Source organism: Nycticebus coucang, chromosome 18 (assembly GCF_027406575.1).
Source record: "Nycticebus coucang isolate mNycCou1 chromosome 18, mNycCou1.pri, whole genome shotgun sequence".
NCBI classification, from domain to species: domain Eukaryota; kingdom Metazoa; phylum Chordata; class Mammalia; order Primates; family Lorisidae; genus Nycticebus; species Nycticebus coucang.
Window position 1 is genome coordinate 54,612,398 of NC_069797.1, and position 16,156 is coordinate 54,628,553.

The 16,156-nt window shown below is 54.2% G+C and overlaps 2 protein-coding genes across 3 annotated transcripts; one reads left to right on the top strand and one right to left on the bottom strand.

Annotated features, from left to right (window-relative positions):
- Nucleotide 1: 1 nt before the first annotated feature.
- Nucleotides 2-3,278, top strand: CISD3 (CDGSH iron sulfur domain 3). Its single transcript, XM_053569404.1, has 4 exons — nt 2-371; nt 710-745; nt 1,287-1,406; nt 2,861-3,278. The coding sequence occupies exons 1-4, from the start codon at nt 324-326 to the stop codon at nt 3,038-3,040; spliced, it is 384 nt and encodes a 127-aa protein (XP_053425379.1). The 5' UTR covers nt 2-323; the 3' UTR covers nt 3,041-3,278.
- Nucleotides 3,279-4,600: 1,322 nt separating this feature from the next.
- Nucleotides 4,601-15,994, bottom strand: PCGF2 (polycomb group ring finger 2). Of its 2 annotated transcripts, XM_053569406.1 has the most exons (11): nt 15,878-15,994; nt 9,106-9,256; nt 8,104-8,200; nt 7,732-7,787; nt 7,604-7,654; nt 7,311-7,419; nt 7,105-7,159; nt 6,917-7,012; nt 5,949-6,029; nt 5,094-5,202; nt 4,601-4,943 (listed from the first exon to the last, which is right to left on the bottom strand). In XM_053569406.1, exons 2-11 carry the CDS (start codon nt 9,215-9,217, stop codon nt 4,825-4,827), a joined length of 885 nt encoding a protein of 294 aa, XP_053425381.1. In that variant the 5' UTR covers nt 9,218-9,256; nt 15,878-15,994; the 3' UTR covers nt 4,601-4,824. The 2 variants fall into 2 exon arrangements, with proteins under 2 accessions (XP_053425381.1, XP_053425380.1); XM_053569405.1 differs by having other exon boundaries at nt 4,601-5,202.
- Nucleotides 15,995-16,156: the final 162 nt, after the last annotated feature.

Sequence of the window (16,156 nt, forward strand, 5' to 3'; positions counted from 1 at the left end):
CCGGCCTTAGACTCTCCGGGGAAAACCGGTTCCTAGGAGGGTTCAGTGCCGGTGTTCCGCGCCGGACCTTCCACAAACGGGCCCGTCCCAAAGTGAGTCGGAGGAGGGGCGCCAGAAGCAGCCCGCGCCACGCCGCGGGGACCCGAGAAGGCTGCGGGGCAGGCACTGCGGCTCGGCTTCCGGACCCCGCAGGCCCCGGCCCCCGCCCGCGCGGAGCCCCGCGGCGTCTTCCGGGCCGAGGCGTGGTCAGGCGGGCCGAGAGGCGGAGGGAGCGGGAAGGTGACCGCGGCGGGAGGAGCCAGCGGGAGCGCGTTCGGTGGGCCATGCGCGGCGTGGGGGCGATGCTGTGGCTGTTGGCGCGCGGCACCTGGGTGAGCACCCCCAGCCCAGCCCAGGCCTCCTCCCCTCCTGGCTCAGGGACCTGCCTTTCCAAGCCCCGCCCATCCCAGGCCCAGCGTCCCCAAGCCTGCGAGCGGCCGCTGGCTTCGCAGCCCTCCACTACGCAACCTGTCCCTGAGCGCCTGCTGGTGCTAAGATCACCCCAGCAAGACTTCTCTTGTGAACCCTTTTTCTGACCCTCATTTCTCCCATGTCCCATTAGCCCTTGTCAGCTCTTCCCTCCTTGATAGCCTCCCGCGGCTTCCCCTTTCCAGTGATTTTATTTTTCTATTTACAAACCACTGTCTTGTGATGCCTGTGTGCCTTGCAGAACCTGAACCAGAAGCAGCACATCTCCTCCTGGCTAGTAAGTACCTCCAGCCTCCCCGCCTCCTCACACAAGACCCCTAGGCCCAAAGACCTTAAAGTCAGAGACCAGGGAATGGAAGCAGGAAGAATACAGCCCTATTCATCAGATTCCTGGCTCCCTACGCCTTGCCTCTGTGACCCTGATGGCTCTAAAGAAGGTGGAGTGGAGCAGAGGGCACTGGGCAGGGAGCCCAGCTTCTGCACTAAGGATAGCAGTGATTAACTGAGCCCCATGTGTGGGTGGCTCTGCCCTAGGCTGACAGGATCCAGGTCCTCCCTCCCTAGAACTCAGGTAGGAGCCAGGGTTTGAGGGAAGGCATCTGGACCCTGAAATCTGAATGCCTGTATGGCCTTAAAATCTCTTCTCTATCCACAGCTCAGGGTCTTTATAGTGCCCTGGGGGAACGTCCTTGCTGAGTGGCATCAGATAAGCCTCCTATGGAGGAAACCTGCCCCACTCCCAGGCCAGTGGGCAACTGGCAAGAAAGTGATTCTAGTGTTTGAACTGACCCTGAGCCCCTCATTTTCCCTGGCCCCAGGCCCGGTGGTTCCCCCAAATCCCAGCCAAGCCCGTGGTGGCCCTGAAAACACCCATCAAGGTGGAGCTGGTAGCTGGGAAAACCTACAGGTGGTGTGTGTGTGGCCGCAGCAAGAAGCAGGTGAGAAACCCTGTCCCACCTTCTCATTGACCTGTGACACCTCTGATTATAGGACAGCATGGTGTCTCCTGGGAGTTCCCACCCAACACGGTCCTCTTCTTCCCACACATACCTGAGGGATGCCAAGGGGGCTTGAAGGTGAAAGAATACTCCAAAGGCCAGTGCCACCAGCAGCCTTGAGCTCACTTGTCTGTATCTACCTCTTGAAATAAAGCTGAGGGGACAGAAACTCAGTCACTCAGCCAGATTGGTAGAATCCAGCTTCTGGTCTCTTTCTTTCTCAGGTACCTTCCTGAGCTCCCACATCTAAGCCACCAATAGGCACATCTGTCTGTCCCTCTCTCCTTCTACCTTCCAGAAAGCATCTGAGCCACAGGTTCCCAGGCCCTAATCCCCAACATTAGGAAGAGATTCTGCCCAGGCTATCCTGCCCCCAAAGCTTCCTAACCTTTCCCAGTGCCCTTCTCCAGTCCTCTTCCAGAAAACCCTTCGCTTTCTGTTGACAGTTGATGTGACATTTCCTGGTTGCCCACCACAGCCTGCTGTTTTCTCAGCCTTGTTGCCTGCCTCACATCCCGTCTCCCCTCTGCCCCAGGAGCCATTCACCCCAGCAGAAATCCTGCCCGTGTACTCAGGCTGAGCCCTTTCCTTCCTGAGCTAAGCACTGAACTGTGTCCCTCCAAGCCATGTGGTGTGGTGCCGGCAACCCAGAGTTCCAAATCCCACTTAGGTGCACCTGCCTTTGCAGGTTGCTGATTTCTATTTGCACATTTCTCTTACCTCTCCTCCCATCTTCACCTGGCTCCAAGGACAAGTCTTGGCTCCAGCTCATCCACTAACTAGCAAGGCTCCTCACCTCTTTGGGCCTGTTTCCATCAACCTGTCTCTGCTTAAACAGCTTCTGGAGATGGACAGGGAGTGCACTCCTGCACTGGGCAGCAGGCTTGCTATGGGACCTGCCCTCCTCCCTGAAATGTCCACTCCCTTTCATATGCCAGATAGAGTTGCTATTGCCTTGTGAAGGTATACAGGTGCTCTCCAGTCCAGGGGACATGAGAAGGAAATAAATTTCATGAACCATGGAGACTCAGAGCCACTAAAAAAAAAAAAGCCTATCAGTGTAAACATTGCTGATACCGGAGGTCTCATTTCACCTTGAAAATTGTCCTATGTCCTGGCTCTCTGGATCCCCCAGAGACTAGTGTTGTAAAGATTCATGCTTACTGAAAACTTACTATGGGCACAGTGCACGATGACCATTATTTTATTTCCTCGTGACAACTCTAGTTGTTATCCGTGTGTTACACATGAGAGAGGTACATTAGTGAACCCAGATAGTCTGTGAGTCTGAGCCCCAGCCACTCTGCTTTCCTCTCCCTGAGCTCTAACACCTGCCCTGCCCTGACTGCCCTAGCAGATGGGGTCAGATCTTTGACTGCCCTTTCCCCCGCCAGCCCTTCTGCGATGGCTCCCACTTCTTCCAACGCACTGGCCTATCCCCACTCAAGTTCAAGGCCCAGGAGACCCGCGTTGTCGCACTCTGTACCTGCAAGGCCACCCAGAAGCCTCCGTACTGTGACGGCACCCACAGGAGTGAACAGGTGCAGAAGGCAGAAGTGGGCTCCCCACTGTAAGGGAGAAGCTGCCACCCAGGCCTACGTGACCTTGGCTCCAGGCCGGACAGGAACCCTTTGTGGAGAAGGAAACTGAGTGCTGAGCTCAAGAAGGGATCATCCAGAGACCCCAGCACCCACACTAAGGAACTGTTCCCCATAACCTGAAGTCTCCATTCTCAAGCCATGGAGAACAGGCCCCCTGTTCAGCATCAGGGGGCATTAAACATGGCATTAAAGACAATGGCATTAAAGCATCCCCATCCAGGGTGGTGTTTTTGTGGTCATTGGTGTGAGGCACATGTCTATCTCCTGCTTCAGACTATAGCCTCAAGTGTGTGGGCTGAGGGCACTTGACCAGCCGCAGGGCCAGGGAAGTTCAGATTCATCCTATATAGGGCCCCCAAGGCAGTTGAACCCAGGGACAAGAGGCATGATGAGGCTAGGAGACCTACCCACCCTTCTACCACAAAAAACTACAGACTCCATAGAGTATGCAGCATTTATTACAAAGCCAAGAGATACAAATATCCTAGGGCAGGAAGAGGGTACAGTCACAGGACCTCAGACACAGGACAAGGTGCAAACACAAACCCAGAGAGGGGTCCCAACCCCCACGCTTAGGTTCTGATAGAATCTTGACTATTACTTCCTCACCTCCTCCCAGATCTATGTACATTTGAGGAAACCAGGTGGGCAGGGATCCTCAAGGGTCTGTCCCTATGGAGGTGACTCACTAACCTCTCGGGAATGGGGTTGGGGTCAGGGCTTACAGGTCTTCTTGTGCTTTTAGATGCCTCCCGTGCTCCATCCTGCCTGGGCTGCCGGTGAGGGTGGAGAGGGAACTGAAGGACAGTTTGCCTTTAGCAAAATCTGGGGTCTGTGCTTGTCTGAGGTTAACCCCAACCTACCCCCTCCACTCTATTCCCCAAGGAGACTTCACCACCAGTCCTGCTAGTGAAAGTTCTTGCAAGAGGGCAGGGGCCAGGAAGGGCTGAAGTGGTTCACCATGCTAAAGCCACAGTGGAATTTCAGGAGCTGAGGCCTCCTGTGGCTTGAATCTTCCACAAGATAATGATGAAAAGGCCACACACACGAGAGAGGGGGAGAAAAAAAAGAGGCAGAACTACCAATTCTTTGCACAAAGTTTCCATTGCAAGAGGAGGCGAGGGAGTTGCCATCCCTACTGCCCACTTGCTCTTGGAACCAGAGGTACACTGCATTTTGTGAAAGGCACTGTCTTAGCAATTCTCTGGACATTCAACAATGGGGGGGCGCTGGTCAGGGGCAGGACAGCAGCCAAGATAGGTAGAGAACAGGGTGCACCCCTACATGCACCCTGTGCATGTAGCCAGTCAGAATTGCAGCCAGTCAGAATTGTGCCTAAAACTTTGGGGGATGGTGGGGACCCCCAACCTCCCATCTGCTTTGGGAAACAGGGAGGGTTGGACAGAACTTTACTGGGCCTCCTGGGCCCCTCCAGTCTACGTCCAGGCAGCCCCCAAAAAGAGAGGAGAGCAAATTACACAAGACCCCTAAAAGTGAACACCCCATCCCTCACACATACACACACACATCAAGTTTGTTTCCTGTGGCATTTAAATTAATCTGGTTGGTCCATAGAAAATAAGTATGTATATTTGGTTTTTCCTATGTACATATATATAGAGATTTATTTATAAAACCCTCCCCCCACCCCCAAGGTGGGAGGAGCTGGGGAAAGTAGAAGAGATGGAAAAAAAGGGCCCAGAAAAAGTGGAGGGAGTGGAGAGGCATGGCTGGAAAGAAGGAACGGGTCCCTTTCCTCAAGTTAATGGGGGCACGGGCGCTCCATTGACAGTCATCTTGCGCCCCCTGCTGGCGGAGGATGGTGTCTGCAGGCAGTTCGAGGTGCTCCCGTTGGCAGCTGTGGTGGCCCCACTGGCTGTCGAAGGGGGAGTCGGGGAGGTAGGGTGGGTGGCAGGGGGCCCATGGGAGCTGGGAGAGCCATGGGAAGGGGTGGCTGGGCTGGGCAGAGAGGAAGAGGTGGCCGGCAGGGTGGCAGGGCTGGGAGCCTTGTCGCTGACAGACTCACACTCGGATGCCCCACTGGTGTTGGTGCCCTCAGAGGGAGTGGGCACTGTGGGCAAGGTGAGCCGCTTGCAGGCCGGCTGGACTCGGTACTTGAGGGGGAGAGGCCCATTCTGCCAGGAGAGGAAGGAGGAGAGAGCCAGGAAAGGGGAAGGTGTCAGGATCAAATGGCCAAACAGGGAACCACCCAGTTCTACCAGGCAGTGCCCAGACAAGAAAGGGGAGGTACATTGTCTTGGAGAAGACAGAAACACAAGGGCACAAGAATACCCAGAAAGGTGAAGGCATAAAAGCAGAGACTTAGAGAACGAAGAGAGAAGCAAAAATGCAGAAAAACACCTATGTCTGACCCCAAATCAGGGTAATTTGCCAAAGGAACCTTTCTTCTAGGGGCGGCGCCTGTGGCTCAGTCGGTAAGGCACGGGCCCCATATACTGAGGGTGGCGGGTTCAAACCCGGCCCCGGCCAAACTGCAACCAAAAAATAGCCGGGCGTTGTGGCCGGGGCCTGTAGTCCCAGCTACTCGGGAGGCTGAGGCAAGAGAATCGCTTAAGCCCAGGAGTTGGAGGTTGCTGTGAGCTGGGTGAGGCCACGGCACTCTACCGAGGGCCATAAAATGAGACTGTCTCTACAAAAAAAAAAAAAAAAAGGAACCTTTCTTCTTACATGTTTAGGCATCAGCAAGAAATGGCCCAGAGACTGACCTGCTGGCAGGTCACCCTGGACATGCCAGCTCATGGGGTTAGGGATGTAGTATCTGTGATTAGAGGAGAGTATCCCACATGGCCACAGACCAATGCCAACCCCTGCAGGCACGTGCTCCTGCCTGCCCCGCCCCACCCCACCCCACCAAGCTCACCCGCCGCCAGGGGTAGATGTAGGCAATGTCCATGAGGGTGTAGTATTCCTTCAGCGGCTCATCCTCATACAGAACCTCCACCTGGGAGGAAAGCACACAACACCAGGACCCTAAGCCAGACTCAGACCTCCAGGTTGGGAGTCTTGGGGACTGGGAGGTGGGGCAGTGGGAAGGGTGGATTTGCAGGTGGTCCCTTATTCCTTTGGGGTTTCAAAGTCAATTTGACTTCCCTAACAGTGCTGTCCCAACATAACCCCTGATCACCAGGTGGAAAGGGATCCAGATAAGATGCCTCCATGTTAACAACCCCCACCATCCACACTGTTTGGGTCTCCTCTCTCCAGCAGGTCTCCCAGAGGAGCTAAAAAGGCTCGGGGGAATCTCTGGAACTCTGCCTTTCACCCCTGGCTGCACAATGGGATCACCCAGGGAACTCTAAAACAATATGCTTATGCTTACATCTCACCCCAGAGACTTTGACTTAGCTGCTAAGATGTTAGTCCACTCACATGACTTAACATGCAGCAAAGTTTAGGATCCACTCGCCTAGAGCCTCACTACTCAAAGTGTGACCCATGGACCTTCAGCATCTAAGGAGCTTGTTAAAAATGAAGATCTACTGAATCAGAATCTGCTTTTCACCAGTGTCTCCAGGGGGATCCTATATACATTGAATTTTGAGAAACAGAGAAATTCTTCTCTGGAATTTCAGACCAGTATTCCTGCAGCCAGCTGGCCCCAGATAAGGTCCTATATGCTTGCACACCATACACTCTTGTTCCCATGCACCTCTGCATGCTGACTTCGACTTCAACAGACCTAGACTGCCCCACCCTAACTTGGTTTCAACCACCCTTCAACTTGGGCTCAGTTACATAACCATGCAAGTCCCGAACAATGGCTGGGATGCAGATTGTCAGACACACCCATGCACAGACACTCATTTTTTGAAAGGTTTGGGGACCCACCTTGTACTTGCTGGGCACATCCATCTTGTTCCGAAGAAACTTGGCAAGATGCATGACCGTCATGGCTGCCGGGCATCGCAGGAAGCGCACCCCTGTCTGCTGGGGCAGAGGTACCCATGGGGGGCATCCGTTCCATGCTCCTCTCTTCCAGCCCATATCCTACCCTCTGGGGAGGCCCTAGCACTCACCTTCTCCTTGTCCCCATCCCCATTCTCCAGGGGGCCCTTCTTCTCTTCCCGGTCCCTGGGGGAGGAGAAACAAGCTAGGGGAGACAGAAGCAGGCAGGACCCCCGGGCACACATCCAGAGGGCCCTCCCAGGGCTATGGGGCCAGGGCAGAGAAGTGGGCAACCCAGCCTAGAACCCCCAAATGGCCCGGCCTGGACCAGACTTGCCTGGCACCTTCATAGAACTCAATGGAAAGGCTGACAATCTCGTCATCACTCAGAGCCCCCTTCTCCTGCTCTAGTACTTCACCGCGGTCCTCATTGGAGCCATTGGGGACTGCAGAAGGAGAGAGCTCTGAGGGGTTGGCTGAGGATGGGGTAAGGGAGCCTATCAAAGACCCAGGGTTCATGGACCTCAGCAGGATGATCCCTCTGGGTTGGCAGTCTGCAGCAGGAAGGGCGAGTGGAGGCTGCGCTACATATCCACGTGGTCCCCAGCACACACACATGAACACACTCACCCTCTGTCAGGGGGTATGCTGCATAGAAATCCCGTCGCCGTTTCATCTCGTCTGGAGGGAGGAAGAAGGTAAGGAGAGAGCCACAGGCTGGGAAACAGGGGCAGTGGGCAACAGGGGTGTGCAAATACCTTTAAAAAGCCCAGGGACCAATTTGTAGACAATGTCTTGGAGGGTTTTGTCAGATCTGGGGAAAAACGTACAGGGGCCCGTTAACAGCCACCCCTCCTCCATGTCCCCTGCCAGGGACCCCCTCTTCTCGCCCTACTTCCTTAGACCAACCGCCCAGGCACTGGGGTCCCTATAGGCCTGGTCTTTACCCCGCTAGTCTCTTAGTCCATGACAAGCTGGGTACAACCCAGAGGCAGGGAGAGGCCTGGATCCACACCTGTGTTTCTCCCACATCTGCCACCTTGGTTGCAAGAAGCCAGCCAGGGTGAGGGGGACAGAGGGTCGCTGACTCAGAGGATGGGCCCAGACAGAAAGGGCAGCGACAAGCCCACCTGATGCTGAGCAGTGGGCGGGTTTTATGGACCTGCACATCACACATGGGGCAGTACTTGTTGGTCTCCAGGTAGCGCACGATGCAGGTTTTGCAGACTTAAGGGTGCGGAGAGAAAAAGGAGAGTCAGAGCTCCTTCATACCCCCAGACCAGACTCCACGTCCCTCCTTAAATCCCAACATCCCTTCTTCTCCACCTTGTCCCTGCTCAAAGGCCCAATGTGGTTATGTGTGTTTGGCACATTTGGCAACTACCCCTTCTAATCCACCCTTGGGGAGGACAGATCTTTTTTTGTTTTTGTTTTTTGAGACCGAATCTCACTTTGTCTCCCTCAGTAGAGTGCCGTGGTGTCATAGCTCATAGCAATCTCACTCTTGGGCTCAAGCAATCCTCTTGCCTCAGCCTACCAAGTAGCTGGGACTATAGGTGCCCGCCACAATGCAAAGCTAGTTGTTGTTTGTTTTGTTTTGTTTTGTTTTGCCTAGAGACAGGGTCTCGCTCTTGCTCAGGCTACTCTCGAACTCCTGAGCTCAAGCAATCCACGGGCCTTGGCCTCCCAGAACACTAGGGATTACAGGTGTGAGCCAACATGCCTGGCAAGACAGATCTTCATGTGTGTGTATGTATCTCTCTGTGTGGGTGTCTGTGTGTATGTGAGAGAGAGAGAAAGAAATAGTCTTATGTCTTACCTAACACATAAGGTAAACCCAAGTCCCAAACCCCAAAGCTAGTCTGTTGGATACCTCCCTGAGTCCAAGCCAATAATGCAAACAAGGAGTGAATTTTCAGCCATAGAGATACAAAAGAGAGCTGAGATTTCAGATGTAAGTCCTTGAAATGAATTGGGCTGAGACCCCCACTTCCCGCACCCTCCAAGTAGCCTCTCTGTGGAAGTCTTTGCTCTTCAGGGCAGAAGCTTGTGTTCCACCTTCCCTGAGCAGTGTACCCCCAACCTGAGCAGAGACTACCCACCCTGAGAAGCACCCCCTCTACCCAACTTACAGGAATGCAAGCACTCCACAATGGTAGTGGCATCAATGAAGTACCCCCCACAGAGGGCACACATGAGGTGAGGGTTCAGCTCCGTGATTTTGATCCTTGTGGTCCGATGCATGATGCCAGGGTCAGGGTGGGGGAACTGGGGAGCGTCACCCTGGGAAATGGAAGTGGAATCAGAAACCCAGAGATCCAATAGCCCCTCCCATGCTTCATTCCAATTCTCCTCCCTCCCACCCCCACCTTCTTTCCCTGAATCTGAGGCCCTTCTCTGCCTTCTAGGCAGGCCTGGAGCATACACGTGGCTGCTTCTTTCTAGCCCCCTGAGTGTTCACTGGATACACAAAGCTTGAGCAACAAGGTCATGCTCCATCCACAGAGCAACAGGAAAGACTGAAGTTAGATCAAAGAAAGTACCACCGAATTCTCCAGCGCATGTGGGAAGGCAGAAAAATGGAAGAGAACAGGGTTTTTAAAAATCCTCCTAATCCCAGGCTGGGCAAGATGGCCCAAACCTGTAATCCTAGCACTCTGGGAGGCCACAGTAGGTGGATTGCTCATGAGTTTGAGACCAGACTGAACCAGAACAAGACCCCATCTCTAAAAACAGCCAGGCATTGTGGTTGATACTGTATTCCCTCCCAGCTACTTAGGAGGCCGAAGCAAGAGAATCACTTGAGTCCAAGAGTTTGAGGTTGCTGTGAACTATGACACCACGACACTCTATCCAGGGCAACCAAGTAAGATTCTGTCTCAAAAAAAAACTCCCTAATTCCAATCCATATTCACTCAAGTGGTCACACATTCAAAGAATATTAGAAGCTATGAAGAAACTTAAATAAATAAGCCAATGCCCCAAACTTCAAGGAACAAAAGAAGGGAAGAATATATTATCCTTGCTCTCTCCACCCAGGTACAAGGCCTCAGCCATGTCTTTCTACTCCGTCCTACCCTTCCATTGCATCTACTCCTCCTCCACCAAAGCCTTCCCTGGAAACACCATGGCCCTAAGTTTGAAGGTGGCACCCATCACTTGTCCATCTGGCTCTGTGTCCAGCCTAGGTCCTAGAGCGCTTTCCTCCTCTAAAGACTGCCAGATATAGGCTAACTCCCCGGAAATCCACCACTGGGAATCAGGCAGGGAAAACTGAAGGTTGTTACATGAGCAAAGCTGGGAACACACAGCTCTAGCCCAAACCCAGGCCCAGCCCTGCACTGTACAGTTAATAGCAGTCAAAGAACTTAGGCAAACAGACTACCATCCCTGCCACAGGAATTCCTGCCACTATGCCCCTGATAGTCCTCTGCCCAAGTACCCACTAGCACAGGCACAGTCCATGATCTCCCTTTCTTTGTTTTTTTATTTATTTTTTTGAGACAGAGTCTCACTCTGTGCTATGGTGTCCTAGCCTTACAGCAACCTCAAACTTTTGGGTCAAGCGATCCTCTTGCCTCAGCTTCCCAAGTAGCTGGGACTATTGGCACCCACCACCACAGCCACTCTTTCCATTTTTAGTAGAGACAGGGTCTCATGCTTGCTCAGGCTGGTCTTGAACTTCTGAGCTCAGGCAGGATTACAGGTGTGAACCATCGCGCTCGGCCCATGACCTCCCTTTCATGCAGGAATTTCTCCACTTGTGCACTACTATCCTCACACGGTCCCCTGCCCTAGTGATACCTTGGCCACTTGATCACAGGCTGTCCAGTGACAAACCACAGGCTCTCATTTTCTGTTCCCAGCCACCCAAGCACCTTGCTAGGCCTGGCAGGATCCAGTGACATTAGTCAGAGTCCGACTGTGGACTGGCTCCTGTCTGGGCTTACTTCTTAGTACAGAAATCAAAATCAAAACTGCACCTGGAAGGGATGGCCCCTCCCTGCCTCTTCTTTCCCAGAGTAAAAGTCCAGAGGTGGAGCTTGGGAGGGTGGCCAAGCCCCACCGCTCCGTTACAACATACTCATACCCTTCTCTCCTTTCCAGAAACAATTCAAAAGCCACCACACAGGGTTTTCTAGGACAAGAAATTCACAGCCAGGATCAGCAGTTTCTATAGAGACCCCAGGATGAGTCTGGCCAGGACCCAAACAGCCAACAGAGACCCAGGGAACCTGGCCAGAGACCGAAAGAGACCGAGAGGCACAAAAGCCACACGTGGGAGAGAGACCAAGTTGCAGGGCAGAGAGAGAACAAGCCAGCCTCACAGCAAGCCCAGAGACCCAGCGGAGAGGCAGTGGCCCCCAAGACCTGAGGAATGGAACGGGTTCCCGCCCCACATAGGATGGCTTTAGCCAGCCCTCCCTGCATGGGTCCCCCATCACAATTACGCAGAAGGCTGCCGCTACTCCACTGTTTGGTTGTTTCCATAGTAACCCTGTCCCTGGCAAGATGCCCAAATATTATTACAACCATCCAAAGGAGAGAACAATCCAAGTGGCTGTCTCTGAGTGTGCATAATATCCATCGTACATGTATGTGCCGTCTGCATCTCCAAAGGTACTTCCTGTGACTGCCTGCCCTGTGTCTGTGTCCAGAGGCATCTATGTATGTGCATGTGAACTGCCAGGGACAAAACATGCTGGAGGTCCAGGGTGCTGGGGGTAGATCTCACACCCTCACCTCTCTCTCATGTGTGTGCGCATGCGCATGCACACACTCACTCACATGCAGGCTCTTCACACTGCCTCAGCCACCTTATTCAAACACTTGCTGAGTTTTCTAAACAGACACTTGCTCTTAAGAACCACACATGCAGGAGCCTCACACTGCAAATGGTGGTGCCCCTAACCCTCTCACTTCCCCAGCATTTGTGACAATTCAGACTAAGCCTATCCCTCAGGCCCCTTTTGGGACATAAGGGCACAGGACTCCTATTGAATCAAATGCTCCTCTTTCCTCTGTTTAAGAAAATGAGCTCCTTGTCACACTCCCTGCCCACCCCCATCCCCATGGGCCTCCCAACGTTACCTCTGGGGCTGGGGGTGGGGAGAAACACTGATTGGCTCCCTACCTGATTGCCATGGATATCTGCAGGGCCCTGCCAGCAGGTGCCAAGGGCAATGTAAACAGGAGCTCTGTTTCCCCAGAGCAACCTCTCTCTATCTCCCCCTACCCATGAAGGGGGGGTCTCATTCCTGACACCCAGTTCCTCCCTGGCTCCAACTGGCTGGTGCATTGAGGGAAGGTGAGGGAAGTCGACTATCATCACTACAGGGAAGAGGCTGAGAGATGGGAAGGACTTGAGAAAAGAGTGGGAGAGACAGATACTAAGCAGCAGCAAAGGGAGACTGAGGGTCATTGCAAGTAGCCTCTGTGGAGCTTGGGGGCTTTAACAGGTCAGTCCCAACTGTACCTCCTCACCAGTGGACCTGAGGAAGTTCCCCTACAGGTATTCAAGCCCATCAAGATCTTCTGCCCCTATCCACTGTCTGGGCCCGAGGCCCTGGATCTGGCTGGCTATAGTAGCAGGAAAGGAGTTTGATTGGCATCCAGCACCCAGTTTTGATTCCTCCCTGCCATTCAAGTCTGGCAGTTGTCTTTCCCCATCCTCAAAGCCCCCTACTGATAAGAAACACCCCCGCCTCTCCATTTTGATCAGTCTCTTTCTGGAAGCTGCTCTGTAGTTTGGGCCTCCTGCGGATACTGCTGGGTTCTAATAACCCAGGGACCCAGCTGCTTCAGATGGCAGTTGTCACTTCACTTTGCCTTTCCTCCAGAGAATTAGCCCAACTCCCTTACTAGAAAGTCTCCAGGTCTTAGGAAAAGTCACTCAATGTCACATCCAGTTGTCAAGAATTGTAGAGGTGAGGCTCGGCACCTGTAGCTCAAGCTAAGGCTCCAGCCACATACACCAGAACCGGCAGGTTGGAATCCAGCCCAGGCCTGCCAAACAACAATGACAACAACAACCAAAAAATAGCTGGGCATTGTGGTGGGCACCTGTAGTCCCAGCTACTTGGGAGGCTGAGGCAAGAGATCGTTTAAGCCCAGGAGTTGGAGGTTGCTGTGAGCTGTGATGCCACGGCACTCTACCAAGGGTGACAGCTTGAGGCTCTGTCTCAATAAAAAAGAATTGTAGAGGTGAAAGGGGTCTTAGAATATACCTTGTCCAATCCTTTCATTTTACTGATAAAGAAAGAGAAATGACTTGTCTAAGGTCACACATTAAAGCAGTGGCAATCCTGTGATAAGATACTGCCTGACTCCCATCCCAGTACTTTTTACATCCTGGCACCCAGGCCAGGCTCACGCATCTAAGGAAGTAATGCCTGGCCCACCTCCATCCCAGCAAGTATGAGGGCCAAAGGGCAGTTACCCAGAGTAGCAAGAAGACCACTCAGTGAGTGTTCTGGGAGCGAGTCACTTTGACCAAATAATGCCCATTAGTGCACATTCTCACCTTGCAGTAGGAAAAAAGAGAGGAAGACCCTAATTGTCCACCCACTTCCTTAGGACAGATGGGAAAACAGAGGCTCCCTGGAAGCACAGTGAGCCAGAGCATACATCAAGATCAGACCCCAGGGCTCAGCTTCATAGGCTCTGTGTGTTTGTATTGGGGCCATGGGATCTGCCTGGGATACTGTGAACCTCTCAGCTTTTCCTAATCCCGGACACTGGCATGAGAATTTGCTTCCTTGTTCCCCAGACATCAATAAAGGCCTCTAGCTTCCTGAAGCCAGGCGTATTCTATCCTCTCTCCCTCTCTCTTCTACCTCTCAGCTCCCCAAGATCAAAGACCCAAACCCAAAATATACACTCTGAGAAACACAATACCAGATACACACACATACACAGCCAGAGACATACTTACTCCAGTTCTCACACTCACAACAGCCAAAGCCAGATAGACATGACACCACACACAATACACAACACACACACAAACACACACACACTCAGACAGACGCTTGGGCAGACACACCCCACCACACATGCAGCCAGACCAAGAGCCAGGCCCACATTTGCCAGATGCACAAGCCATCCCCACCCACCCATCCAGAAGCACACAGCCGGACATCTCTGCTTGGAACCAGACCTGCAAACACACATCAACCTTTTGTGTATCCCTGGTTTACCCAGGATAAATGATAAATCCTCCAGCAACAAAGGCAGTTCAACTCCCAATCTCTACTCTGGGGGGCCAGAGGCTGGAGGGATGTGGTGGGCATCTGACCGGCACAAAGATGTAACCTCTTCCTGTTCAGGCTCTCTCCATTCCCATGGCAACAGCTCCATCAACCTAGGTCTCTCAGGCTAGGTCAGGGGCAGCTCAAGCCACATACACCCTGCCCACCCACCCCCAAAGACTTCAACTTGAACCCTACCCAGCTACACCTGGTCTGGATTCTGGAGTCAGTTTCCTGTCTCATTCCAAAGACAGTTCTAAGGCCTCAAACCCCCCCAGCCCGCAACCAGGAGAACCCCTGGGAAATCCTCCCCACCGAAAAGCTGCAACAGAGCTGGCTTTATACTTCTTCGCCCAGTAATAACACCTGGGGGTGGGGTGGGGGGGAGAATTCAGAGTTTCAGGAACAGAAACAAACTACAAGAAGCTCAGAGGAGGTCTCCTGGAGAGACCACCAGGAGGCATCCCTCCCTTCCCTAAGCGACAGGAAGCTTTAGAGAGACTGAGGCAGCGTGGGGAGTGAAGTGGGCGATTCTGAGACAAAGACCACGGAAGCGCGGAGTAACACTCCCATAATATTTATAGGCGAATTCCCACCCCTGCCCTCCCCCAGGCCGCCTCCTCCTCAAGCCAACCGGAGCAATTCTGGGCAGACGCGGGCAGTGGGGGAGGGGAGCATACCTGGGCCCACCGTGCAGACAGGAGGCATGTCTGCATGCCCAGGGGTCTCACCCTCTCAGAGACAGCAGCAGGAGGGCTCCCCAGTAGAAAAGGGGCCAATTCCTCAGACCCCTCTGGCCTCCGCCGGCGTGAGAAATATCGCGACAAATCCCCCTCTCATTATCATTCCTCCCCTCCGCCCGGGCTCCCCCAAGAGCCTGGGTCAAAGCATCAGGGACCCCAGTTACCTGGTGGCCGCTCCCACCTTCCCCAGTGCCAAACTTTCGGCGGGGCCCGGGAGGGGTGCTACGGAGAAAGAGGCTCAACAGAGGTGCTTAGGGAGGGGGCGGGGCGCCCAGTGCCGGGACCCGGGCAAGGGGACCGGCTGGGGGAGGTGCCCAAGAGGACCCGGACCCGGCAGGGAAGGGCGCCCTCCCCTGGCCTCGCAGCAATCAAAAAGCACGTCCCCTCCCTCCTGGCCTCAAGTCCTCGCGGGTCCACGACGCCCCAGTGTCCACGGGAAAGGCGACCCCTGCCCAGACCTAAAAGGGGTTGACGGAGTAGCGCCACGGGCGGCTCAGGCTCGCGGGGAGGGATGGGGGGGCAGTGATCCAACCCGGCGCGCACCCCTAAACCTCATGGCTGCCCTGGACCTTTCCTCTAGCTACCTCGGGAGCAGGGTCTATGAGGGGGCTGCCGCACAAAGAGGTGGTGGTCGAGGGAGACGCCAAATCGTTAAAAAGGGGAATCCACTTCGGCCATCTTGGAAGGGAGGAAAGGGAAAAGGGGGCAGAAAAAAAGGAGAAAGGAAGGCGGACGGGGCGAGCTAGGGTAGGGGCTGGCGCGGCGCGGGGCGGGGGGATGCGAAAGCAGGCTCCGCTCCTAGCTTCCCCCCAACACACAGAGGTTTGTAGGAGGGACCGGCCCCCTATCCCAATCCCCAGATCGTTACAGGGTAGGAGAAGGAAAGGAAGGGTGAGTCCGCGTCTGCTTACCTGGGTTCGGGGTCCGGTGGTCTCGGGGAGGGGGGGATGGGAGGGAGGGAGGGAGGGAAGGGAGGGGAGGGGGGACCGCAGCCGTGTGGCTCGCTCGGGCAGCGGGAGGGGAGAAACCTACGGTAAGAAAGGAGTTTGTGAAAGCCGCTTGGGGTGGGAGGGAAAGAGGGGAGGGGAGGAGACGGGGGGGAGGGGAGGGACCAGAGGTGGGGGGGGAGACAAAATGGCTTTTTCCTCCAGACAAGAGTAGTCCCGCCCACTACTCACCCACGTGACCTC

Coding starts and splice junctions, on each gene's coding strand:
- CISD3 (XM_053569404.1), top strand. CDS start 324: ATGCGCGGCGTGGGGGCGATGCTGTGGCTGTTGGCGCGCGGCACCTGG. Junction 372..709: donor TGTTGGCGCGCGGCACCTGG/GTGAGCACCCCC, acceptor TGTGCCTTGCAG/AACCTGAACCAGAAGCAGCA. Junction 1,407..2,860: donor GTGGCCGCAGCAAGAAGCAG/GTGAGAAACCCT, acceptor TTCCCCCGCCAG/CCCTTCTGCGATGGCTCCCA.
- PCGF2 (XM_053569405.1), bottom strand. CDS start 9,217: ATGCATCGGACCACAAGGATCAAAATCACGGAGCTGAACCCTCACCTC. Junction 7,788..8,103: donor CGCCCACTGCTCAGCATCAG/GTGGGCTTGTCG, acceptor GTTTTTCCCCAG/ATCTGACAAAACCCTCCAAG. Junction 7,160..7,310: donor GAGTTCTATGAAGGTGCCAG/GCAAGTCTGGTC, acceptor CTCCTCCCCCAG/GGACCGGGAAGAGAAGAAGG.